This window comes from Cyrtonyx montezumae, unplaced genomic scaffold (assembly GCF_038088225.1).
Source record: "Cyrtonyx montezumae isolate F1298 unplaced genomic scaffold, pur_monq_1.0 scaffold_8, whole genome shotgun sequence".
NCBI lineage: Eukaryota > Metazoa > Chordata > Aves > Galliformes > Odontophoridae > Cyrtonyx > Cyrtonyx montezumae.
In genome coordinates, this window is record NW_027072089.1 from 77,414,732 (window position 1) to 77,441,659 (window position 26,928).

The 26,928-nt window shown below is 38.7% G+C and overlaps 2 protein-coding genes across 3 annotated transcripts in view; one reads left to right on the top strand and one right to left on the bottom strand.

Moving 5' to 3' along the window:
- Positions 1-25,253, top strand: part of MYLK4 (myosin light chain kinase family member 4) — a 74,625-nt gene extending 49,372 nt beyond the window's left edge. For both annotated transcript variants that reach the window (XM_065753126.1, XM_065753125.1), the window contains 13 exons: positions 8,034-8,109; positions 9,053-9,506; positions 10,344-10,363; positions 13,160-13,265; positions 14,140-14,233; positions 15,286-15,395; positions 16,403-16,544; positions 19,008-19,078; positions 19,755-19,883; positions 20,406-20,558; positions 20,913-20,985; positions 22,529-22,602; positions 24,835-25,253. In XM_065753126.1, coding sequence (XP_065609198.1) covers positions 8,034-8,109; positions 9,053-9,506; positions 10,344-10,363; positions 13,160-13,265; positions 14,140-14,233; positions 15,286-15,395; positions 16,403-16,544; positions 19,008-19,078; positions 19,755-19,883; positions 20,406-20,558; positions 20,913-20,985; positions 22,529-22,576 — 1,476 coding nt within the window. In that variant the 3' untranslated portion in view covers positions 22,577-22,602; positions 24,835-25,253. The remainder of the gene's footprint in view (positions 1-8,033; positions 8,110-9,052; positions 9,507-10,343; positions 10,364-13,159; positions 13,266-14,139; positions 14,234-15,285; positions 15,396-16,402; positions 16,545-19,007; positions 19,079-19,754; positions 19,884-20,405; positions 20,559-20,912; positions 20,986-22,528; positions 22,603-24,834) is intronic.
- LOC136059152 (vacuolar protein sorting-associated protein 4B) overlaps positions 1-26,928 on the bottom strand; it is a 382,624-nt gene that overhangs the window by 224,469 nt on the left and 131,227 nt on the right. The window lies entirely within an intron of this gene.

The following is a 26,928-nucleotide window of genomic DNA, read 5'->3' on the forward strand; positions in this document are numbered from 1 at the left end:
TTTGTTTGTTCTATTAGATAGCATACATATGTTAGGCTGTCATTATCTTCCTTTCTGTGTGTTTGATTTATTAGCATAGGACCATCATAATATTATCTGCCTTTCTTGTGAACAACAGATGGCTTTAGTAAACAGTCAACTCAGTTTTAAGTAAAAACAGACTTGAATTAAATCCCTCATTGAGAATAATTGAAGGGTAAAATGTCCTTCAGCAGAGATTGTCTAGTGTGCCTGCTGGTTTAGTAGCGACCAGCATTTATCAGCATTCAAGACTCTCCTTTGCTTGATATATAAAGCATCTCTGAGCAAGTTAGTGTAAAGCACGGTCCATAAGATTCTGTGAAGCTGGTTGCCTGCCACATATTCAAAACAGATTTACAAATGAGAATTTAAATTATTGTGACAAAATGAAAAAGAAAGGCAAAGAAATTGAGAAATGGGATTAGATACCTTCTCACCCTTGCAGAATTTTGCACCTGAGATGTACCAGTGGTACCTGGTGGCATAGCAATGAACAGGCCTACCCAGTTATGTGAACATTAACCCTTGCTTCTGTTAGCAAATTCTTTATTGCTGTCCCTAGTCCCCACCTGAAAACAACTTTGAGCAATGTGGAAGTGCTAGCCACCAGTAGGTAAGACCAACATCTTTGTTATCCTGGTTGGCCTCCATATGGCATTACTGAGCAATCCTGCCATCAATTTAGACATGCACAGCCCTGTTCTATTCCCTTGTGGCAGTGGACAAGGTGATCCATTCGCCTTATTGGAAAGACAGTACCTGTTTTTGTACACTGCTGGATGTGATCTGATGTTTGGGATGATGTGCCTTACCCACCTTTCCCAGTGACCATGCCATACACTGCTGAGCTGAGGTGGCTGAGCTCTCTGACAAATAGCTGTCTGTCCTCAGCCTAGTTCTACAAGATAATCCAGCAGTCCCAATACTAGCAGGCTGTGCTAAAGGTGGCCATGACACATCCAGAAAAAGCAGTGTGCTGTGTTCACACATTGCTTAGTCACCTGACCTCCTATACTTCCCTCTTTATAGAGGTGCTCTTTGCTTTATTAATTATGGAATTGTTTTTGACCTGTTCCTAACTAGCTCATTTTATGGAACTGGATAAAGTAGAGAGCTTTTGAGGAGGTGGAACGAAGAGGATAGCTGCCTCTGTTAGGTGGGAAGAAGGACAATGGAAGACAAGTAAAAAAGTGGTGATAAGCAGCTGATGATAAGCAATTTCTCTTCTGGCTTCAGCAGCAGCTGGAAGAGTTTCCAGATCTCAGGCCCCACTGGGACTTCTTGTGCTCTGCAAAATATAGGGATCATTCTCCTCTGAAGAAAAATTTCTGTTTTCCTGCCTGTTACTGCCATCCTGAAATACCACTGCTGCCTTGTACAGGAGCTTAGTTTATTTCTGTTTTGGGTTGCAGTTATAATATCGTGTAGACTGCAGACACTTCACGCTTTGTCAATGCTGCCAAATGACTCCCAGCCATTTTCCACCACATAAGGCATGACCCCATCACCAGTGGCTGAGAGGAGAAGCATGCAGTACTTGTTTTCCTAATTTTTTTTTTCTCACCACTACCACTCAGGGAAATCAGCAATTCTACAGCAGAGTCCTTAAAATCTGGAGGTTTTCCTCAAATTCACCTTTCTAAGTAATCTGTGATAATCCTGTTGCAAAATGACACTGTGACTCCTCTTTCAGTCTTATTCCTTCCACCTATCAGGAAAGAGGTTCAAATAATACTTCACTCATTTCCAAATTCCTCCAAATTAAACAGTTTAGGGATTCTATACTATTAACCTGCAAATATTCACCTGGAGGGTCATGAAGTCCCTTTTGTTGCCATCGTAAAGTGATGTTGAACTTTCTGCATTTGCTTGCAGGTTGCTGTAACTTTGGTCACTTGCCATTTCTGCAGGCTTTGTCACAGCACTAATAACTATTTAGCAGTTTGAGGCTGTTTCTCACACTAAATACTTCCCAGCAGTGGGAGTTGTGCTTTCTGTTTGAATCCCCCACCCCCTCCTACACAGGTTTCACAGTTGCAAGTCACCCGTTGCTTTAGTTGAAGATGGCAATGAAACTTCTGTTTGCAGTCTGTGTTTTAAGATCCACTCAGCCTCAGCCTGTAACCATTATTCTGATTCCTTCATTTTGCCTGCAAATACTAACTGGTCCCTCAAGTATTATTTTCCTTCTCTCCAGATTGGATGTGTTCTGTGAATTTTTCATATTCCTGCCAAACAGGCAGGAGTTGTTTCATTTTCTTTCTTTATTCTGTCTGCAAGAGTTTCTGCAATTCTCCATGGCTTTGAGGGCAGATTCTTTCTGTAGGATCTCAGCAGATATGTTTGCTGCTTGGCCAACACAATGTCAGTGGCTTTAGCTGCCTTTGTATATTGGACTGCTTCTTTGCCCCTCAGGACCGATGCATTTACCCAAATACGTTCTCAGTAAAGATATTCCAGTTTTTGAATGAGCCTTATATCATTACAGTTGTAATTATCTTCCTCACTTTTTCTGTCAAAAAGCCATTAAGTTTTCTCCAGACTACACATCTTCATCTTGTTTTGCCCTCCTTTCTCCCTTACTAATGCCCAAAGGAGGTTTTTCATGCATTTCCAATTCAGAATGTTGTGTATTTTTGCTTTCTTTTAGCATCTGGACTTGCTCTCTGCTGTCAATATTCCTTGGGTAGGATCCAGCCCTAGGCACTGCATTTGGGGTTTTGCTCACTCTTTCCCTCTGAGGAATGTGTGGAATCAAAGCAGTCACTGCTGATTTCTAAATACCTGCACATAGCCTCAGATGGCTTATTGGCATGACATTAATGTCTGCGTGTTACAGCCACCATTTCAGGAATCCACTACGATTCCTTTGCAAACCTAAAGAGACCTCATGAGGTACAGAGGTAACCAGTGAGTGAGGGAGAGCAAGAAGAAGAATGTCATCAGGGAGCAGTCCTGTAAAAGAAGGCACTTTGAAGAGGAGAGACAGTGGTAGAAGGGATTTGTTCAGGCAAGAAGTCTTTGCCCACTCCAGTTATCTGAAGTCCACCTTTTGACATCAAAAGTTCTACCTATTCAATCAATTTTCAGGTGTCCCCTAGCAGGAGTCAGATACATCTGCCATGCTTGAATGCCTCCTTCTGTAGGAGGAAGTGCCATTAAATGCAGAATCTTCACCACGATGGCTTTTGATGACAAGGTAGCTACTCAGGAATGTAATTAATTTGATGTTACACTGGCAGCATCCTGGACTTTGCATACACATGCACCAGTGACAAAGAGCAGCAACACCTGGCTAGGCAGTAGCCCTAGCAGAGCCTGGGATGAGTCCAAGCACATTCCCTTTGGTATGTGCTGCCTTTGTGGTGAAGTGACACAGAAAAATATTTCTGTAAAGGGGAAATGAAGAGATCTTCCCCCCAACACACACCCAGAGCCCCTTCTTGTTAAATGAAGTTTGTTCTTAGGTAACCTGTATTTCTGGAGTCCAATTAAAAGTGAGTCATTGAAGCTGCAGGGAATGGTTTTTGAAGTTTGTAACTCTTTGGAAATCTCCCAGCAGTGTGATTTCCCAAAAGTGGCTTATGAAGGGCTGCTCAAGAAGTCTGAACATATTTGCAATAGATATCATTACATACAGATAAGTTAGTAAAGGTGTGAAATACGAATGAATCATCTTAACTGATGCTGTAGCAGAAAACCACTCCAGTAATTGACAGGTGGGGGATTCATGAGTTCTGTTGAGTTCTGAACTCGACTTTTCCTCTCCGTTCTCACAGTGGAGTCAGTGGAGCTCACTACAGAAGATGGGACATTTAATACTAATGTGAAAAATGTGGAGAATTGTACCTAGAAAGCTTTTGGGATGTGGTTCACATACATAGAAGCATGTGAGTAACCTGTGAAGCATGTGAGCCCATCAGTCATCACACATGAGAAGAAATCAAGAAGCGTGTGAGGCAGTCTCACCTAGGATGATGTTATCTCAAGGGAAGTTTCTGGATTTATTGTGTATCTTTATGCAGAGATTACTGCCGATATCATAAGATTATCTTATATTTCCTAGAGAGGGAATTATAATTCTCATGGATAATGTGTTTTCACATGCCATTGAAAGAGCTTTGTGACTTGAATTCAGATTATACAGAAGAGTAATTTATCTACTTCAAAGGGCACTATAATAATTGTGGAAGATATTTTTTTTTGCCAGAAGGTACCTGTGGGTTGGCAAAAAATAAAATCACATGAAAAGACATGCCACCTGCCATTAAATTGGAGTTCCCATGTGTGCATTTTCTACCATTTATAAGTATCAGAAATGCATTCATTCAGCGTTGATGGGTTCTTGGAAGGAGGACAAAAAATGAATGAATACTGAAGAGAAAAATACAAGTGAAGGAGAGGTTGAGCACTGGGTTTTAGGGATAGTGCAAGAGGCATCACAGTGCGTTCTGGTGCCCCAGGATCTCCACTGTACACAATGCATTATCCCATGTACCTGTTGGAGGTGCTGAGAGCATTCATCTCAAGGTGGCCAGGTGGAAAAAAATATGGCTGAATCCTGGCTGTTAATGAAATGAAATTTTCACAAAGTTTGAGTAACTAAAATCATAATGATGAATGGATTGTGATCAGTTCTGATACTAAACCAGGATATCTTGTAGTAACAATGCTCTACAAGGTATCTTAAGAACCTGAGAAACAGAAACTAAGTCAGAAAAGTGTTCTAGATATGTGCAATGTTGCATGTCTTGATCTTGGCTGAATGAAGTCGAGAATAACATCTTGACATCACATGAAATGTACCAGAGTGATAAAGGACCTATATCTAAAAGCCTGGGGCTACTTCGTGAGGCCATTCATCACAAAAAGTTTTGCAGTAGGAAAAAAAATCAAAGAGTTTTATTAGGTGTATAAAAAAAATTGAAAGTTAGCTAGGAAAACATTCCAAGGTTAGGACTGCTGCAGTATAAAGAAGGAATTTAACTAAGTGCAGCTCATTAAAAAAGGGTCAGATGTCTATAAAAAGCATTAATCTCTCACTGCACTTGAAATCTCAGATAAAATATATTTATACTTATGATCTCTTATTGCTTAATTTCTTCAAGTTTTATGATGTACTTTCTGAAGTAAATTTAAAGAATTTTCAAAAGTATTTTTTTTTCCAATTTCTATACTGAAGTTTTAGCCTTCAGAGTTTCTTGCATTATTCTGTTATCACCATGTGGGTTTTTATTCCCCCCCTGTTATTTAGGCCCTAGCAAAGTTCTTTATGAAAGTAACTGTTTGAGTTTACAAAATGTATTTTTGAATACAGAGTAACAACTTTTGTAGGTGAAGACACCTTTTTTCTTTGGTATATTTTGTGGAGCACCATGTAACCTTTAGTTCTTAACATTTTCTGGTATTAAAATGAAAACTTCATTGAAAATTGTAGGCTTTTGTGGATAGGGAATATGTCTGTAGTGCCATAATCCTAGTTGAATATATTCAGATCATTAAATAAAGGCAAAACAATTGGATGGAAGTCTAATTTGCACTAAGAAATATTGATTCATATACTTTTAGAAATAATAGACAGAAAAGAATCACATGTCAACAAATTTCAGGATGAATAACACATGAATAAATTAAACTTCACGGAGATTAAATTAAAGGATCTTGAGAGAGAGCACAGCTATCAGACTGAAGGAAGAAACATGTTATGAAGAGAAGGCAGCCAGGATGGATGCCACTAAAAAATACTCCCTGCTTTCCAGATGAAGTTTTCAGAAAAGCATGATGGCATTGGGCACTCACAGGCTGTAGATAATTGAGGGAACCTGCCTGGCTCCCTGCACACAGATATCTTGGGGATGGGTGTCCCCACCCAGGTGGACATCTTGGGGACACGTGCCCTGGAAGAACTCAGGGCTGGCTGCCATGTCTCCTGCAGCAGGCATCTGGCCAGGAGGAAGGAGCCCATTGATTTCAGCCAGCTCCCATAGACCTGGAACAATCTCACCCTTTGAGGGGAAGAAATCATGAGAGTAAGCTTGTGCTGTTACTGCTGGGTTGTTTTGACAAACTTAAGTTGCATGTTGGTACTAAAAGCAAATCCCTTCATGTGGAGAGAACTGGAATGCACATGCACATACCACTGATATGTCTACAGATTGTACTAGACAAGTATCTAGTCCTTGTATTTGTTTTTCTTATTCTGCTGTGGTACTGGCTTTATACTTACTGCACATAGTTACATTTATTTATTCTGAAAATTGCCAGTAAATGTTTTATTTGTATTCTTTTTTTTTTCCCCTCTCATTTGGATTCGTATGAGCTCCTCATCTGCAGTTGAAATGTAAGAGATCAGAAGTGATGCTTGAATAAACAGTGTAGTAATTTATGTAACACTCTGGCAGCTTCAGATTTTCAGCATCATCCAATGTTCCACTAGGTGTGGACTTTCAAAAGCTGACTTCTGTATTTCACACCTGCAAACTACAGCAGTATTTGGTAGGAAGCACTGTGTGCCTGCAATTAATTCTAAACACAGAAGTGAAATCTGGCCCCTTGCATCAAAGAGCTCAGAGGCCGTTTCTCTGGTTATTTGCTCAGCTGACTGTATTTGATCAGAGCTGATGTCCTCAGTGGTGTGGTGAGGTTGACATGCTTACAGGAATCTGAATGCATTACTAATTGCAGTCACATTGCAGAATGAAAAAGTCCAAGGGTTTTCCATGCTTCTTTCAGCACTTTCCGCCATGAAAAACAGAATAAGCACTGGTTGATTCTTTGTGATCCACCTGGAACTGAGACATTTATATTTAAGTTCCATGTGAACAAGGCTTGAATTTATATTTCAAGGGTACTTGGCTAGTTCTATTTTGACCTACTTGCAGCTTGCAACTTTCCTGGGGCTGAGTTGATGAGTTCCTGCATCCCAAATAATTTTCAATCTCAATTCCCATGATCACAGCACAGTTTCTTTGTCTCTCGCAGATCAAATTTTCTGAAGAAGTCCTGCTGAAATCCCTTCATGAAATTTCATCTCATTTTTCTTAACTGTTTTTTTTTTTCTCACTGATTTTCTTTCATGCTTATTTTCCATGTAGCTTGATGATATTAAAGCAACAGCACCAACAACTTGCATGGTTAAGACACTCAACATTTAGTGTCTGGCCCTGTACATTTTGTTAAAATGTATTACAATGCTCAAAGAGAAAAAGTAGTCTCTCTGGAAAATATTTGGAGGTATCTGCATTTTTCACACCTTTTGGATCCATTACTACTAACAGTGTCAGTTTCATAGCACTGTGAGAAGAAGGCAGGTGGAAAAGAAACACCGGTGACTCTCCTATCACAGGTCTAAAACTGATTGATGGAAAAAAGCAGTGAGCAAACAGCATAAGGATATTTGTAAATAGCCATAAATATAGCAGTAATAGCTGTGTTCTAGGAGCTGGCAAGGCATGGAGCACCTCTAGATGTCACTGTAACATTGTAAAATACAGATAAGAGCACCCTAGAAAGCTGTCAGGATGGTTTATATTCTCTAGTTCCTGCTAACTGTTTCAGTCAGCCTGTAATAAATTGTTGGATCATGAAAAATGCTGTTACCAGATGTTGCTTAACAGCAAAAAATCTTTCTGATTTTTTTTTCAGTAAGACTGTTACCAACATTTTTGGTAGAATATTAAATATTTCTGGTTTTCCTTTAACTAATCTAGTTTTAACAGCAAAAGCTAGTACAGGGCAACAGCTCATTTCTAAAAGGATTTCAAGTCTCTAAGGCTCAATCTTGATATTTTCTGAGCTATATTTGTGCCCATAGTGATGTTGGTTACAACTGAGATAATTTATCAGCTCTACACTGATACCAGACTGATAGCTTGCTAATGACTACAACAAGGACCATCATTCATAGGAAAAACATGAGCCGGATCATGGTTAACCAGGCTGCAGTTTCATGAGGAACAATGCAACATGAACACTCTATCTGCTGACCAATATATCTATTGGCTTTTCCACAGGTCATCAAAGAAACGTCGCATTTGAGTGAGACGGGAACAAATTCTATAGAAGAGGAGGAACCACCAGATTCAGCAGGTTAGAGTGTTTTTTTTCTTCTGATCAGTTCCAAGTTCCTAAGAGTAAAGCTGCAAAGCCCTTACTGCTTCAGTAATAACCCTTACAGAAGTAACCCATGTTCATGTGAGCAGCGTGTTATGCACGTGCTCGTCAGCATATGTGAGAATTGTACAAGAAATATCATGTTGCCATCACATACAAGCAACTTGTCGTGTCTGTGTATAAAGAATAATGAAATCATAGAATTGTTAAGGTTGAAAAACACCTCTAAGATCATGTCCAACCATTGACCCATCACCACCATGCCCAGTAAACCATATCCCTCAGTGCCACATTTACATATTTCTTGAACACCTCAAAGGACAGCGATTCCACCACCTCCCTGTGCCAATGCATTACCACTCTTTCAGAGAATAAATTTTTCCTAATATCTAACCTCCTCTGGTGCAACTTGAGGCTGTTACCACTGGTCCTATCACACCTGAGAGAAGGGACCAACCACCCCAACTCACTACAACCTCTCTTCAGGTAGTTGTACTGAGTGATAAGGCCTCCCCTGAGCCTCCACCAGACTAAACAATCCCAGTTTCTTCTGTCACTTTTTGTAAGACTTAAACTCAAGACCCTTTATCAGCTTTGTTTTGGCAAACTGCTCAAAGAAATATTTTTCATTAGGATCTTATTAACCTGACAGTAAATTTGAAAGAGAAAAGCTTTTTCCTCTGCTATTTCTGAAAAGGAAGAATCTCTGGCTTTTGATATCCCAGTAGTGAAGAAAAAGAACTCTGCTTAAGCTTATAACTTTCTATATCTCTTAGGAGATATTTACACTGGATTTGAAAGTAGGAGAGGAAAGCAAATGCCTTGTCCAAAATACAATGGAGGTGAATTTGAGCATGCAACTTCTATTTCAGTATGGTTACTGACTCTCAAAACAACTTGTTGATCTATTTACTTACAGAGGGGTCCATCCAGAACATCCAGTCCTGTTGTCATGAAGAAGAAGTCGATAAGCTCAACCAGGAAAATGCTGAGATGGAAAGTCCTGTTCTGCTACAAATGGATTCTCCCGAATTTCATTCTGAAGGAACAGAGGAGAAAGAAGAAATAGCTTTTGAAAGCTGTTGCAGGAGAAGCTCTGTTCAGAAATCCTTCACTGTGGAAAGTCAGCAAGAAGACGATGTTACTGATGATGCTTGTGAAAGGATAACTGGGCAGGAGATAGAGAGGGAGTCTCCAGCAGATGAGGAGACGGAGGAACATCAGGTGTCTGGAGATGAAGAAGAAGAAGAGAGGATGAATGAAGGGGAGGGAGTTGCTAGTAAGAATGAAAAAGAGGATGAGGAACCATCAGCACCTCTCCAAAATGAAGATGAGGCAGGACAAAGCCATGAACAAGAGCCACCAGAGGGAATGTAAGGCCTGAAATTCAGACTGTACATTCTTAAGAGACCCTTGCTTTAGAAAAGCATATAGTTCAGGTTTTAAATCAAAGTAGCTGCTTAGGATAAATACTAGTGAAAATCCAGACAGAAACAAAAATATAAAATGAGTTTATCTGTTTGATCTAAACTATAAGCCTAAAAATAGACAGTCAGTCTACCATACACAGTACTAGCAGTGTACTTTGGTTGTTTGCCTGGGAGAAAAGATAGAAATGTGAGAATTGTGACATGGAATTCTTAATCTTTGAAGAGCATTCTCCCACTCTGTAATGTTTAGTCATTGCAGCATCATACAACAAATGAACAAATTAAGGTTAGGTTAGGCCATGTACCATGTGGGAATTAAGTTACTACAAAACTTAGTAACTTACTTGATAATATGAAATTATAAAACTTTGCCCAGAAAATTAAACTGATAAACTTGTTTACTGTAATTCTTTCTGTGCTGCATTTATATTTAGCCTTTCAGGGATAAACCAGTTTAAACTCTCAGGAACCTATAAGAACAGAGTGAAATCCCAGTCCTCTCCCATTGCTTTAAAGGTGAGATTGATAGCCAAATGTTAAAATCAGTAGAACTCAAGTGGGCATTTCAGTAATGAAGAATCATTTTGCTGTCATGATTACTTAGAGGTCATTTTATTCCTCTGAGTATTAAACAGTTTATTTAACCTTATTATTTTACACCATTAAACAAAATAGTCTAATGTTTGAATACAGTATGTGTGTAGGTGTTTTTCATATATACTTCTAAATTTTCTCTGCTTTAAGTATACCTTGCTCTAATGCCATGTTTTGTCTTTGCAGGTGTAAAGGCTGTGGAAAAGGTACAGGAAATTATAGTTCAGACATTGAGCAGACCTGCCAATTTCAGTATAGTGATATCAGTAAGCTTTGAGCGAATGCTGAAGGCCTAATCAAAGATGACAGCAGGCTACATGCAGAAAGTTCTGATGGAACATGTAAAACTAAAATAAAACCCAGGACTTGTGCAGGAAGTATTTCTAAAGGCAAAACCAAACCATTGTATTTCACTGGTATTGAGAGTGATGGTCAGACAAAGACATCTGTAGAGAAGAATGACATCAGGATCATAATCAGTAGAAGGAAAAGAAGTGCATGGTATCTCTAATGGGAAGCAATTGTTCACGGACCACAGCATGAAGTGATGAGAAATATCATGGTTCTGTTTGCTTCCATCCAACCCTATCAACATTCATTACTTGAGGAGTTGGCTTATCTTTTCATAGAAGCTTCTGTTCCTACAGAAATTAATCACAACTGATTTGCTTTTGCCACAACTTCTCCACTATTACTATCCTCTTTCCCTCCCCTTTTGACAACAGAGAGCTAGAACTTTTAGACAGAGTGGTGGGAGAAATTACATAATGTGTGGCAAAACTGGTTGACTTGTGGAAGTGCTAAGAACATATATTAACACAGAATCTACAGTGTTCTGGACGTAGCCTGACAAATCAGGTTCCTCATATTAGTGCTATAGCAATCTGAAGTGAGAACAACTGTAGTCTATAAAATAAAGAAGCACAAACTGCTGTGTGGAGGCCTGACTGATGCTGCTGAAGAGTCAGATAAATGGTGTTCAGACCCTGAACTCTGAAGCAGAGCGAAGCAGAGACTTCTAACACCTCTTCTGCTTGAGAATTTCAGTGTTTGAGAATTTCCCTATACCTGAGGTGATGGCCCAATGGGTTTGAAGATAATATATGTTCATGTGCACACATAGGAAACAATGAATTGCTTTGCTTTGGGAATACATGGTGCAGTGGGAAAAAGAAACAATGAATTAAATAGCTACGTGAGGCTGTTAGATTCTCTGACAGAAATAGGAAATAATAAACTAAAAATCAAAACTCATAAGCTGTCCTGAGCTCTGGCAGATTGTTAAGGATAGCATTAAAGTTAGTGTCTTTCTACTGGGGTGCCTTTCATCTGTAACAGTACAACATTCTTGACTAGTGAGAAATCCCCTTCGGTACGCAGGAGAAGTAAAATGGAGGATCTGTCAATGCAAAAATCTTGAAGGCTAAAATTTAGACACATTATCAGACTTCTTTAAATGAGCACTTGCTTGCTCAAAGTTTGGTAATGTTTGAGAGTTGAGCATTCAAAATCCCATATTCTTCTACCACTTACATGCTGGGGCCCTTGAAGTTTGTGTCATTAGGATCAAATTCTGCCTTTAGGGTAGAGGCTTGTTTTGGTAACATACAAAGGCTCATACTTAAGGACATGCAATTCAAGCTTTGCAGAATCCCAAGTAGGTGGCAAACTTCCAGGAGCCCCAGCTTTTCACAATTCCTTGACCATGAACTAACTTCCTGACCATGTAAGTTATTAATGCTGTCAAAAAAATCTAGGTACACAGCTGGTATCCTGGAAAAATGGACATTCACTTTGAATAAGGGCAATCCACTGTTACATTAATGACCAAAGTGTTCCTGCCAGCTACATGCTGTCATGTTGTTTTGTTTTGTTTTGTTTGTGGTTTTAATCATTTTCACTGGAGGAATGAATGTCTTTCAAATTGCTCAACAAGTCCCCCACAAAAAAGACCTGGCATTCCAGACCAGAGAGCTCATGTTAAAACACTGTGGCTCTAGCCCTCCCAACCAGCTGAAGTATTTGTCACCTTGGTTAGCCAAAGGCGACTCTTGGCAATATCAATCAAGTGAAAAACAACATGAATATGAATTTGAAATTGCAATGACCTGCAAAAAAAAAAAAAAAAAAAAAATCCAAAGAGAAGTTAGGCATGCAGGACTGGTATCCAGCAGGGATTTTGACATCAGGATGGCAGAATGGTCCAGCGTGTGAAGGTCTGGACAGTAATACTGGAGATCTGTATTTGTGCCCAAACTCTGTACCTGCTCCAGGGAAGCTGTCTCCTTACTGTGCCCCCCTTTTCCCTTTATCTGCCTTCTTTTCCTAAGCACAGAAACTCTTCGAAGTATCATGTGGAAAGGCCAAGCGTTACATGACAGGATGAAACTCCCATTTGTGTGCACAAGCAGTAAATGTAATCTTTGAAAAAAATCACAGTGCTGGGGAGCCTGACAAGCTGTATCAATCAGATGGCCAGCAGAGAAGGGATCCTTCACTATGAACAGCATTAGAAAGGAGATGACATCTTTAAGCTGGTCTTACAGAAGAGCTCTGTATCTCTTCCTATACCAAGAGAGAATTACAGTACAGACTCATGTATTAACAGTCCTAAGAAATTAAAAAGCAGATAGAAAAAGAATGCTTCCAGATGTTCTAAACAAGTTGCTCAGGGCTTTTGTGGGCATGAAGCTGCACTGGCTTGGTCTAGCAGTCTTCACCTTGCCTCTTGCTGCTCCTGATACTAACAGTGCAAAAAGTGCTAACTAAATAGAGAAGTACTTGTCTTAGTACTATAGTTCCCCTATGACATCATACTTTCTGAGCCAGAGCTCTGGAGTAAAACCCTTTCTAAATAACAGAGAAACTTATCTATTTAACTTACAGTAGGATTATTCAGTTCTTAAATTAATTTATCTGGGGGAAAGAAGGACTGAAATATATGAGACAGAGAAGCACTGCATGTGACCACTCATGTTATCTGTTTGTTTCTTCTTTTGTAGATGATACTTCTACTCCACCAGCACCATTTGATCATCGGATTGTTTCAGCCAAAAGGGTGGGGATCAGCAGTTATTATAATGTCAACAGGAATGAAATTTTGGGAGGGTAAGTCAAGTGAACCTAATCAATGTGTAAAGCAAGGCAAGAGTTTCAGCCAGGAACCCCAGGAGGTGAATGGAAGCATCATGCCTCACTAGAGTCAGTCCTGAAAGTATAGGCTTTAACAGTATTTAGAGAAGAATGAAAACAGGAGGCTGATTTTACTGTGTGAGTGAATTTTGGCTGAAGGTTTGGCACCATCAGACTTGGCTTGTAATTGGTTTTGTTCTACATCAGCCAGCTTCTCTCAGGCTTGGTCACGATGCTCCTAGGATGCAATAGTACCTCACATTAAAGCCAGTACGATGTAGAAACATGTTGTAGCCTTCTTTCCCTCAGCACAGCCCATCCCTGAAAACACCTGTATGTTTTCAGGAAGATCAGAAAGCTAATCTGACAGTCCATGTAATTGCTTGATCTTTCATGCTGATGTTATTTAGGATAGAGTGATATTGTCATTTCTGATAGTGATATGGTCTCAAGTAGGCTTTATTTCATCATGAAATCACAGTCTTCCTTTGGGGTAGAATGATGAGGTGGAAGAGGCAGATTGTGCATGTAAGTGAGTTATTATTGTTACAGTATATACTGCTGTTAGCTTGCCTGCGATACCTCATCACATATTCAAACCTGTCAGAAGTAATGAAGTGAGTGTTAATGAATCATAAAAATGGAATAATATCAGCTACAGCAGTGTGATTTTGGTGTGGCGAAATGAGTAGTAGCAAGTCTGATTTACACAATAAAATAGTAGCAATAGAGCAATTGAAATGGAACTCAATCCGGAGGGACAGTTTCCATTCTGTATAACTTAGTTGGCACTTAAGGCCAATGCAACTGTATGGTTTTGATTAATATATTTTCCCTTTTTTTCCATTAGAGGACGATTTGGTCAGGTACACAAATGTGAAGAGAAAGCAACAGGTCTCAAGCTAGCAGCCAAAATTATAAAAGCCAGAGGAGATAAAGAGAAGGTTGGTAGAGCCTTTCTTCCATAATAGACTCCATACTGTTCTTCACCTACTCAACAGTCCATTATCGAGTGGCTCACAAGCCATCGTAATCATAAAACCTGCTGCATTACCATTGGGTATAGTTCTGTTCCTCTTCTCATTGAAGTCTTCTTTCTGAGTTTTATATCTCTCTTTTTTTACTTTTTTTAAAGTAACTTTTCCAGTTTTCTTTTCAGATCTTTGTGTTTCTTTGGCGTTCCTTTTGCTTTCCTTTGTTTGTTTGTTTGTTTTAATTCTATTAGTGTTTTCTCTAATGGTGAAAGTATTTGTCAGGCCTATGACACAGTGTACTTCCCCATCTACCATACTTTATACTTACTGTAATGAATTCATGTCACTGTGAGGTATGCTGATAACAGGTGTGAGCTGGGCTACTGACTTCAACACAAATACAAATGAGAAGAAATAGTCTAACCTCTTTTGCAAAACTCATGGCCATCTGGCATGCAAGGACATGCCTAGCATCCTTTCTTTGACAGCTGTGTCATTAATGGTATTCAAGGGTGGGATTTGCTTCAGCTATCTGTGGTTCTCTAAGGCATAGCTGTCTGTGGCTGCTGATCATCAAGAATCCCATTATAGTCAGTAGAGAGACTGGCACCACTGGAGAATGAATCAGCTCACCCTAAACTGAACATTTAAAATAGCTGGACTGACTGGAGGTACCAGTCTTTCCACCCTGGTGGCAAAGGGAGGTTTTGAGGACTGTCCTGGACTTTTCTTAGATTACAACTTGCCCATGTGTTCTTTTGCTCTTTCTTTCCCTTTCCTTTTTCTCTTAATGTATTACTGAAGCAGTCCCCTACTCAGGCTACGAGTTCACTCTAGTGCGTTCATCCTTGACATCTACCACTGCAGGAACAATCACAGGCAAACTGTGTGTTTGCTTGACACAAGTGAAAACATGAAGATAATGTGGATATCCAATCCAAACTGATTTTGTCCTTGTTCATGTAGCTTTCTTAGAAAACTAAAAAGAAGCTCTCTGAAACAATATTCATGATTCTTTACAGAATGAAGTAAAGAATGAGATCAGTGTCATGAACCAGTTGAATCATGTGAACCTTATCCAGCTGTATGACGCCTTTGAGTCAAAAAATGACATTGTCCTAGTCATGGAATAGTAAGTGTGTTCTTTTCTCTTCCTATTTCTGTCTTTACCACTTTTGCTAGAACTATTTGTTTCCTTCTTCTTTTGTCCTGAAATAAGAAATAGGTGGAAAGGGCATATGAAGAATGTTCCCAGGAATAATAACTGAAAAAAAAATTAAGAAAAAGTGCCATGGATCCATTTATACATTTTTTTCAAGTGATACTCCACACTCCAGGTGATGTAAAGCCACTACTCCATTTGAAGATAGAGCTGTTACACAGCTTCTCTTTAATTTCAAATGGTATTTTGTGTCAACTAAAAGACAGACATCTCAGAAAACCTCCACTTCTGTGAGGCAAATGTGAAGACATCTCACAATGAATAGATGCCTACTGTAGATGTTGTGGATGATCTTTAACTGGATGCCTGAATGGATTAACCTGTATTTGATGCTGGTTTAGCAGGATAATTAGGTGCAAAATAGCTGTCTTAAAGACAAATAGTTTTTTTGTTTGTTTGTTTGTTTTTTAGGAAGCCAAAAAGGATCCAACTAAAACATTGAAATGCATGGCAGAAGAGCTTGATTTTTTTGTATATTCTTAGGTAGCCATATGAACTTGATTGATTGATGAACTTCGCTGATTTTATGTTGCTTCAAATTGAAATTTTGTATACCATGTTCCTCTTAAGAGTAGAGGGAGAAGACTGAGGATTTAATGCAGACTGTATAGTATGTTGTCTGGTTTTTCATGTGACTTCCATTAATTCCACTGGTGCAAAATTATGTTCCAAGACAGCATCTCTCAATGAATGGGAGCCTGGGTTCTCAAACCTTGAAGATTTATGGCTAGTACGCATCAGAAATGAGTACATGGGAAGTTCAGATCGGAGTACAAGCTCATGTTGTAGACCTCTCTCCTGAACCTGACTGTGAATCCTTAAAATAGTCAATAGTTTAAATTCAATATTACTGTAATTGCATGAGTTTGGATTTGGACTTGAACTTGATCACCATTTCATTGTCTTTCTCTCATCAGTGTGGAAGGAGGAGAATTATTTGACCGAATTATTGATGAGAACTGCAATTTGACAGAGATGGATACTATCTCATTCATAAAACAGATCTGCGAGGGAATTCAGTACATGCACCAAATGTATATTCTTCATTTGGATCTCAAGGTAGAGAACGGACATGTCTGTTTTGTGCAATGACATCTGTGGAAATTATCTTCTTTAAGGGTAGGCCATTCAGCTTAGTATGATTCTGATGGCAGAAACAACAAATAACCTTATTTTACTTTCCTTGAACTGACGTTTACTTCAGCCACATTGAGATCAATAATTAATTTAGATGAGAATTGTGGTCATATGGCATCAAGCTACATAGCTCTTGAGTTTTCCTCAGAATGATTTTACACAAAGCCAGAAAAATATTTGGCAATGATATCTTGCTATTTTCTTATTTATATCTTTCTTATTTATATCTTGCTATCTGCACAAGATCTCTGACTTATGCATCATCCTTGGGAAGGAATTAATCCCATTTACACGATGCTGAAGCCAAAGCCTGAGTGAGTGGAACTAAATTCAAGAGTAATTTGGGGTCACTGCAAACCCAGCATATATTTCTGAGGTCTATGCTACACTGTTGTGATCATGAAAAACATCAGTAGATAGCAAGCTTGAGGGAAAAACCATTAGAAAGTATTTGCTAAATGAAAGTAATAAAAAAGGTGGTAGATGCAAATAATACAGCATCTGTTAGGTTAGACAATAACTACCAGTACAGCTGCAATTACAGAAAAAAACAACAGATTCTCTATCAGGTATTTGCTCAGTTATCTGAACTATTTATGTTTATTCACAGAAAGTCCCCTTACTTCTATCTGAAACCAAATCTATCTCTGGTTGACCGCTAATTGCTGTCACTCTCAGAAAACAATGTGTAAAGGTTTTTTTCAATAGTCAGGACATTTGATTTTGATATTGTGCAAGGGGGAATGGCCTTAAACTAAAAGAGGGGAGATTTAAGTTAGATTTTAGGAAGAAATTTTTTACTTAGAGGGTGGTATGGTTCTGGAACAGACTGCCCAGAGAGGTGTCTCCCCATCCCTGGCGTCATTCAAAGCCAGGTTGGATAGGGCCCTGCACAGCTTGATCTAGTGGGTGGCAACCCTGCCCATAGTAGGGGAGTTGGAACTAGATAATCTTTAAGGTCCCCTGCAACCTGAGCCTTTCTATGATTCTATGTTTCTTACCTTTATTTAGTGCAGAAATAAAAGGGGATGATGTCTTTAGTTTTACAACTGTCTATAAAGTCCCCCCATAATGATCCCTGAGCTTTATAATAAAGCAAAAAGAACTAAAAAGTGCAAAGGGTCTTGATTTTAATTACAGCTGCTATTTTTGGCCTGTAATAACTGAGATGTTACCATTTATATTATTGCAGATTTTAAGCAAATGAACAGATGCTTGTTGGGATCTGCTTCAGTTGCTTTGTCAATGACCAGGCTCATTTCTCTCTTCCTTTATAAACATCTACATAGCTTGAAATCAATCTAGAAGAACTCCACACATATCATTCTTTAAGACATATTAATTATATTCTTGGAGTTGGCACAGTTTTTATACGTCATACTGATGACAAAGAGGCCCATATACAATCCAATGAATTCTTCTCTGGGACCTCTCTTTTCATGTGCTAGCCAGCTAAAGCTTCTCCATTATGTTTTGCTTGCTTATAGGTCATTGTCAGTAAGAGATAAGTTTGAGGAAGAATGCTTGAAATTGAAAGAAATTCATCCTGACCATAATCATCTAGGACCACAGAAACTATGATGTTTAAAAATCCTACGGTTAAAATGAATTAGTAATGGTGTCAAAGGTTAACTAATGTTTTAAGTGTTGAGGGCTGTTTTATTTCAAAGAGGACTCAATGAGCAACAAGACAAAGTATTTAAAACTCTGAAACTGCTGGCATTGAATTTATTTTAGATATTTACATTTCAGAGACAATTAGCCAAATTCTAGATCACTCCCTTCTGTTTGAATTGGGAGTAATTTAGGAAGCTAGTAATGGATTCCTTTCAGGAGAATGGACAACAATAGGCCCTGTGAAAATCCAGAGGGATTTAACCTGTTAATCCCATCTTTTGGTAAAATATCTGATGAAAACATAAAGCTGCTGAAACTAGCATAATATATCAGTGTTCAATCAGACAGTTACAGCCAGAGCATCTGTGAACTCAGAAATTTAGATAAATTTCAAAGCCCAGTAAATTTGTTTGTTTTTTTTTCTTAAAAAATTCCAGCCTCAGCTTACTAAGGTCAGTTAAACCACCATGCCATCATCCTGAAACCTCACTGTGGAAGTCTGCATTCTCTCCCCCTATGAGTTCTTTATCTGAATTGCTGCCTTATGTCAAACTGAAAAGCAAGAAGGAGAAGCAGTTATAAAGGCATAGAACAGCAAACCTTGTCTGCTTTGTGATAAAAGGGGTTGTACCCATATAGAGAAATCTGATCAGGAAGGAAAGCATAAGGGGCTTATGGCATGTTTACCTTGTTTTTAGTGGTTTTCACCTGATAGTTTTCTAAAAGCCCAGTCTGTCACGCTTGTTTCTCACTGGTTTCTCTTGGTAGCCTGAGAATATCTTGTGTGTGAACCGATCTGCAAATCAAATAAAGATCATTGATTTTGGATTGGCAAGAAGGTATGTGCCTGTGTTCTTATTAATTTTAAATGAATTAGGAAACAATCAAAGAAGGATTGCTTCATTGCAGTTACGTTTTTGACCCATAATGGTCTCCTGCTGTTCTAGTAACAAGTTGGTTCTTTTAACCAAAGATGTCTTTTAAAAAGGAATGTTAGCAGTTGGATAAACAAAGTTTTGTTCTGAAACCTTTTTTCAGGTTGAAGGTTGAATGTGGTCTGATTCTAATAAGTATACTGGTACAGCTAAAATCAGTGAAATTTGTGGAACCCCTTTTCTCTTGTCCCAGTGTTATGGGATTCTTCAGAAGAGTGTGAGAGACCATCAGGGCCTTTTACAATATAATCCATGCTATATACCTTTCTTGTTTAACCAGATGCCATAACCTATAATATGGCAAAGAATCCAAAGGATGATAACAGCTGCTCTGACTAGTCTTTGAAATCTGAATGTATTACTTTGTTTAGCTGTTGCGTTTTAACTTGAAGTATGATATAAGCTTACAAACGTTTTTCATCCCTATATGTGGGTAATTTTCATTTTTAATTTGTACTTCTCGATGTCTTTGATTTCTTCCTGAATGTCCCACATGCTTCTGAAATCTCACTAGGTACAGGACAACTTATGATACAACTACAGAGCTGAAATGTCCTTTGTTAATGTTTCCTTTGCCTAGATATAAACCCAGAGAAAAACTTCGAGTAAACTTTGGGACTCCAGAATTTCTTGCTCCTGAAGTTGTGAATTATGAATTTGTCTCCTTTCCTACAGACATGTGGAGTGTGGGAGTCATTGCTTACATGCTGTAAGTAGGATTCATTCTGCTTTGTAAGCAGTTTCTAGGTTATTCTGTGTCAGTCATCCAAATTTGTTGTTATTTGGAAGACTGACAAAATCTGTACACAAAATACAAAAGACAGGCCTCTTTCCAAATTCCATATTCAGGAATTTGACCCTTTTTTTTCAATCACCATTAACTCTTCTTCTTTGTTTCACTACACATCTATCTTTATCAATTAAGTGTTACACTTCCAGAATAATGTGGACCTCTTGATAAAATCCCAGTATATGTCTGAAAAAGTGGTCAGAGATCTGGAAAATATGACCCTCAATGAAAGATGGTAATGTTTATTTAATTAGGGAAAATGGGTGATTATTTAAAAATGTAAGTAGAAGAGAAAATGGGAATGGCCTGGAAACTTTCTCAGATAGTAAAATGTTTTAAGGTGGGACAGTAGTAACAGAACCATCATAGACGTCAAATGAGAGATGATGTACAGGAAGAGGAAGAGACAAAAGGTCTTAACATCATTTCTTTTTACTTCAGCCTCAGTGGATTGTCTCCTTTTTTGGGTGATGATGACAACGAGACCCTCAACAATATCCTGGCCTGCAGCTGGGATTTTGAAGACGAGGAGTTTCAAGGTGTTTCTGAACAGGCCAAAGATTTCATCTCAAAGCTTCTCATCAAGGAAAAATGGTACGTGATCCCTGTATCTTTGAAATGTGTGTTCAGTGCCATTGTGTCATAGTTGTCTCACTCGTACTGCTCCACTGCAGAATTATCATTACATATCAAAGGTTTTAATGTCCATGTAAAATATTATAATGCCATTTTGTTGTTGTTCACTGAGTTCATAACATTCTCTGAAGTTACCTGAGTGAGTTTTTGCTTTGATGTGAGTGGTCTTCTGGACTAGCTGCCATCTGGCATAAATTTGTTGTCCTGAAATATCAGCACTGCATGGCAGCAGAACACAGGACCTGTAGAAAATAATTGTTGAATTATAAGATTATAAGAAAAATGCTTAATAGAACTCTGCTTTTCTTTTAGCTGGAGAATAAGTGCAACTGCTGCCTTAAAACACCCATGGTTATCAGACCACAAGCTCCACTGCAGGCTCCAGGTTCCTAAATTTAAATATCCTTGTGCACTGTAGATTTACTGTTGCCTGGCTCTGTTGGGATATCACTATTTGCTTTGACATTTCACTCATCTGTTTTTGAGTCCACACTGCTTCTGTATTTCTTGCCACTGTAAGCCACGTGTGTCCCTTTGCTTTTACTTAGCTGCTGTAATATCCATGTTCACGCTTGTTCATTAGACCTTGCACATCTGGGAAGAAATATGTGGTCATGTTACTGGTGTGTGTTGAGGAGTGCATCTGTTTCTTAGTTGTTAAATAATAAGCGCTTAATAAGTTAAAAGAAAGAGTGTTTCAGCTGGGGATGATTCTGCTTACTGCTTTGAAAAGCCTTTTGAACTGTCCACAAGTTCCCCATGAGTGCTGTTAGATTTCACCCCCTCTCTTCCCAGGGAATACTCTTCCTGGAAGAGCCTAGAACCTCAGCCAGTATATATCTTTGCACTTAAGCATCTTCTTGCCTTTTGAGGGTGGTCAGCTTGGTGGCTAACAGAAAAAAAAACAGTTGTTTGTTTGCCTCCAAAATCTCATTTAGCTGAGGTGATCAACTTGTTTTAAATAATTTTGATTATTTCTCTGTTAAGTAATTGATAGGTGTGGGAAATTCAGACTGTTGATGGGCGTCCCATTGGATGAATCCATCTGAATTCACACTGTAGTTCAGTGGTTCAGGGGAGGGATCATTTTAATAGCATTCCTGATTTTTTACAGCATTTAAAGTGCAATATTCACCACCTCCTTTGCAGATAAAGCAAATCTAGGTTAAATAAAATGGCTGCTGTAAAGCCTAGGGATGTATATGCTATTTAGAGTTAGTAGACTGCCTTATCAATTATTAAAATAATCTTAATAAAATAAGATCAAGGATTGATAGTAAATGATTATAGTAAAACAGTAGATCTGATGAGATGGTGAGGCTCTGGGGCAGGACGGACTGAGTAGTGTCCTAACAGCTCTGTCTTTGAGAGATATTTCTGTTATACAAAGTAAGGCTAATCAGAAGTAGTGTAAACTGGGAAACAATAATAAAGAAATTATTATAACTTTAGCTGAAACCTAATTATCTTGGGAATTTCCCAGAACAGCAATGCCCTTGAGATTATTAGATTTGTATATTGTGAGCACAGGCAGTTAAAATAAGACACTTTATCACCAGTTTCATAAAATAGCATTCAGTCCCTTTAGTCTGTCTCTAGAGAAGCTCTGATTGTTGTAACCTGGGAAAAAGGCTGTATTTTCCAAATGCTGCAAAGGCATAGGCTGCTCACCTGGCATGCTGTTTGCTATCACCAATTTTCCTTTCAGAAGATCCTGCCCCTAATAGGAACCTTAGAATCACCCATCATTTGTAGCTCATCCCCTGTAAACTTTCTGTTCTTATTATTTGCACTTTCCAAAATGGCTTCACTAAACATGCTGATGTTGCAGTATTTTACTATTACTTTAAATAGAGTTGAGATGTAACTGGTCTTCAATTAGTACTCCAATAATGGCAGCTATCTTTCTTTTTTATGTTTTTCCCTAGAAGAAGGTTAAGGGTGACTGTGAGTCCCAGGCACCTTCAGATCCATAATCTCTGAAAGAGCTGCAAAACAGAAGGTTTGTTTGGGGTCCTAAGTATTGTTTTTTCATACATCAGTACCATTGTACTGTGCAAGTGATCAGTGGGAGGCTGAAAACCATGCACAGTTCTAACTGCACATTCCAAAATGTATTCACCACTATCCTCACTGTTATTTGGAAAGCATTCAAAATGTAAGCTGGCTCCATTGCTTGTACCAACTCACAGCAGCATACAAAAACCCTTGTATATATGAAGCCATATGTGCTGCAAACCCTGGCCATTTTAGCGGGAATGGTTATGCTCCCCCTGACTCTCATGGGGCAGGATTTCACCCAATAACTTTTCAGTGTTGAAAGCTTTCAGATTTTCATGCTGTGGTTAGAGTACAGTTTTTAAAGGGTAGGAATATGAAAAGTAATTACTTTTTAGCAAAGGCATGGGCCAGACCCTCAGGGCAGTTCCAGTAACTGTACTGAAAGGAAAGTGAGGTGTCCCCTAAAAGAAGTTGCTCCACACTTTTGAGGACCTAATTCTGACAGGGCATTTCTCTGCCCCTTCAGCCTGTAGCATCCAGAACAATGTTGAAAGAGCATCTCTCGGACTTTTTTTTTATGTTTCTCTGTCTTTGCCTTTCCATTAACAAACACTTCATTAGTGGTTCTCAGTCTGGCTTGGCTGCCTCCTCCATGGTGGCCAGGGAGATTCATGTCTGCCCTCATGTTCTGTCTCTACTCTTTGACCAAAGCATACTTGCTCAGCCACTTTGAAATCCAGCTACCTCAGGAGGTGTGGTATCTCCACAAACCAGCATAGCAATTCCCACAGCCCCTTTTGCAAACTACCACAGATGTTAGTGACTCTGTTGATGGACCATGGGAACTGCTCAGAGATTCTGGGGACATCTCTGGGCAAAACTCAGTGGAGGGTCAAGATGTGGACAAGGCTGAGAACACACACACTGTAAAACCACTTCCTCTTAGTCATGCATCATGAGTAGCAACCAGGGTACCAATAAAAATTGTGCATTTTTCACTGCGTGTGAGTTTCTAGTGCTGCCATCATCCACCATCTGCAAGATAGGGCAAGAGATGTGATGGATTTTATTTGCAGTGGATTTTGTGTAGAAACATATGAAGAAGACTGATTATTGTGAGAGGCTGAATTTTTTGTTCTGTTTTGACTGACCATGGGGTTTAAACAGGTACATTATACAGTGTGGTGTAGTCCCACACAAACTGAACTTTAAATGGGCTATCTTGGCTGTGTGAAGTTGTCTTTCCATGGTACACTGGAGGTCAGTGAGGATTAAGGTACCGTTATTGTCTCTCAGCATCACCTTCTGCAGTGGGAATCAATTGGGAATGAATCTTCTTCATAGTTCTCAACATTCACCCTCACTTCACTGGTGCTGGAAGAGGTTACATTTGGTCCAATCATTTGTGTGCTTCCATGCAGTACTTAAAACAGATTTTCTTGTCCTGCCACAGGAGTAGTGGCTTCATCTGTATTTGCCATTTCAAGTTACTGTCTGCACAGCAACCAAATACTGAAAACTCTGTAATCCAGGAAGTGCTGTATTACACACATTTCTAATGCAACCAAGATCAACTTTGAGATAAACTGACTGTTCAACAGCAGTCAAAATTGTTTTCAAATAAACTTTTTATAGCTTTGTAGCACAGTAACTCACCCATGACATAACATGCGGGAAAACCTCATTTTGGCTTTTGCAGTGTTATTTCCTCAGTGTATTTATTTCTATTTGGAGTTTACTTGAGTTTCCTTAATGAGTGGATCTAAAGTCATAGGCCTGTTTTGTTTTTAAAGAATGCCTTTAGCTATTTTTATCAGGCAAATAGTGTTGTTACCATATTTACCCCAAAATAATAAACTCAAGCGCCAGCTGATTTAATCTCGGCATCATAAATGCTTGCAGTGGTAACACAAATAAATGGAGAGGTCTGCACTCTCCCTTTCCATACTGAGATCTGTACGGCAAGAGGGACAAAAGAGCAGAGTAGATGCATTTCAAGGGAGACCTCTGGGACCTCTTCTCCACCTAACAAAGAGGCCTTGTCTTTTTAGTGTTTCATAAAACATCTCACAAATAAGATGTCTGCGAGAAACTTTTGTAAGCATGAATCTTCAGCACTGCCTTCTTTTCCTTACGCACAAAGAAACCGCTGTGTGCTTGTCTTAGAATGCTTAAATAAATAAAAAATGTATACTGCTGAAATAACTGGATTCTTCTTCTATTTGTTTTGCAGAAAAGCTGCTGTGTGGTTACTGCTGCTAAGAGATGTGAAAATATCAGCAGTCTTGGTGCTTTACCTCCCTGCCATGACTGAGTCTTTAACTAAATGGACCAACAGCGCTTTCGCTGCAGGATAAGTCCCAGAATCTCTGAGCTGCTGCTTCTCTATTCAGCTTTCAAAAGAAGGAAAGTATTTTTCCAGTTTGAGAAGTTATTTCTTCAGGAGCACCACGTTCTCCATGTCCAGAAGTGCCAAATTTACTTGGTTTCACAACAGTGTTTTCTCTATTTTGTCCTCCACTCTCATTTAATTATCAAACGCTCCTTAAGGTTCAAATGACCAGGTTAAGTTGATTGCTCCTCCTCAGCCAGAGGCAACTTGGCACTTTGTTACCTGTGTAGCCAACACTGATTTGACACTGAAATCAAATCATAAAAAAAAAAAAACCAACACACACAGGCACACACAAAAAAATCCCAACATAAAACTAAACAAAGAAGAAAAAAAATCAGCCAATTTAAAGCTGCATAATGTAGAAGATTTGAAGTTTTTTTTTTCATGTCACAATAAAATGAGCTAAGGATTAGCTCAACTGAAGTTAAGGCCATGATAATTTAATACCAATAAAAGTGAGAATTGAGGCTTTCCTTGCAGGTAGGTGAATTTGCTACAGCCATAATATATTTTATGATTTTTTAGCCTAGTGAATTACTGTTCATTTAAATACACTTGGATTAATTCCATGAGAAAGAAAAAAAAGCACTATTCAGTCGTGCCCAAGCAGATACTCTTCTCCGCTATGCAAGTATAACTCAGAGTTGTTTTAACAGAGAGTGGTTTTACACCAGCTACTTTCCTTATTGCTAAGAACTGATTAAGACTATTGGCAAAGAGGAGAGTCAGTCTTCCACTTGTTATAACCTCTGTTTTTCTAGAGATTTATTTTCTTTCATTTTATCTTACTCCCAAGCCTTTCTAAGTAAGGAAAAACCTGGGAGTCAGTACAGCTGTATTCTAATACTGTTTGAATATGGTTCTTTATTATCTGAGTCTTACTTGCCTAGGCTGTGAGGTTAGAATAATGAGACTTTTCCCTGCTGTATATGGCTTTCTGACCACTTGGTTTCAGAACTACACACATAGCAAGTATTTTATTCCATGATGATGACATATTGCAGTGCCTTTAGTTTTTCTTTCATTAATCCAGTTCTGTTCAAACTACAGATTAACATAGTTATCTCTATGTATTTATCTATACATTTCATACATGTTTATATTTATGTCTTTTATTAAAGGGGATCAACGTGAAGACAAAACTGAACAGCATTATTCAATACCACCCAATGAATTATTTTCATACCTTTGTCCTTTCTGAATAGCACTCATATATGAAATAAAAGGGGCCCATTACTGGGACATCGTTGCCATGACATTATCTACAGCCAGTTTGATCCAATGTTTTCAAGTCATTGTGGTAGATCTGTTAAGACTGTTTCTGTAAACCAATAAGGCTTCTTACAGCTGTGAAATCTGAGGAATATTGATGTGTTGTAATAGTTGTGAATAGATGAGAACCATTACTACAATCACACAGTGATTTGCCATGTAACTATGATGCCATGTAGAGCACTGCCACCTTGGAGTCCTTATCTGTAGTCTTAACTGAAGTAAACTTCGACTAGCAGAAATGGAAGTTTCTCTGGGAAAGCTGCTCTTGAGCAGCTTCAAGCAAGAAAATCAGAATATGACCTTTAGGTAGAAACTAGGCTGCTTGTCTTTAGTCACTATTCATGTTTCCCCATGCAAAATAAACAGAAAAGCTACCCTTCTGCTAAGGGTGGAGTTCCCACTCCTATCTGACTACCTTCAAAATACTGTTAGCTTTTTGTACAGTAAAGAAGTTAATGATCAGACTCAAATATGGCAGGCTAACTTGAATGACAAGATCTCATTGCACACTATACTGCCAGTGTTGTATGTTTGGGGTTTTGTTTTTCCTGTGGTGGACATTTACATGAGTATGAATAAATTGCATGTCATTTTGAATCTTATTAACTGTACTAAAATAACAGTGTGACTATAGTCTTATCTGCTTTGTTGCTCAGT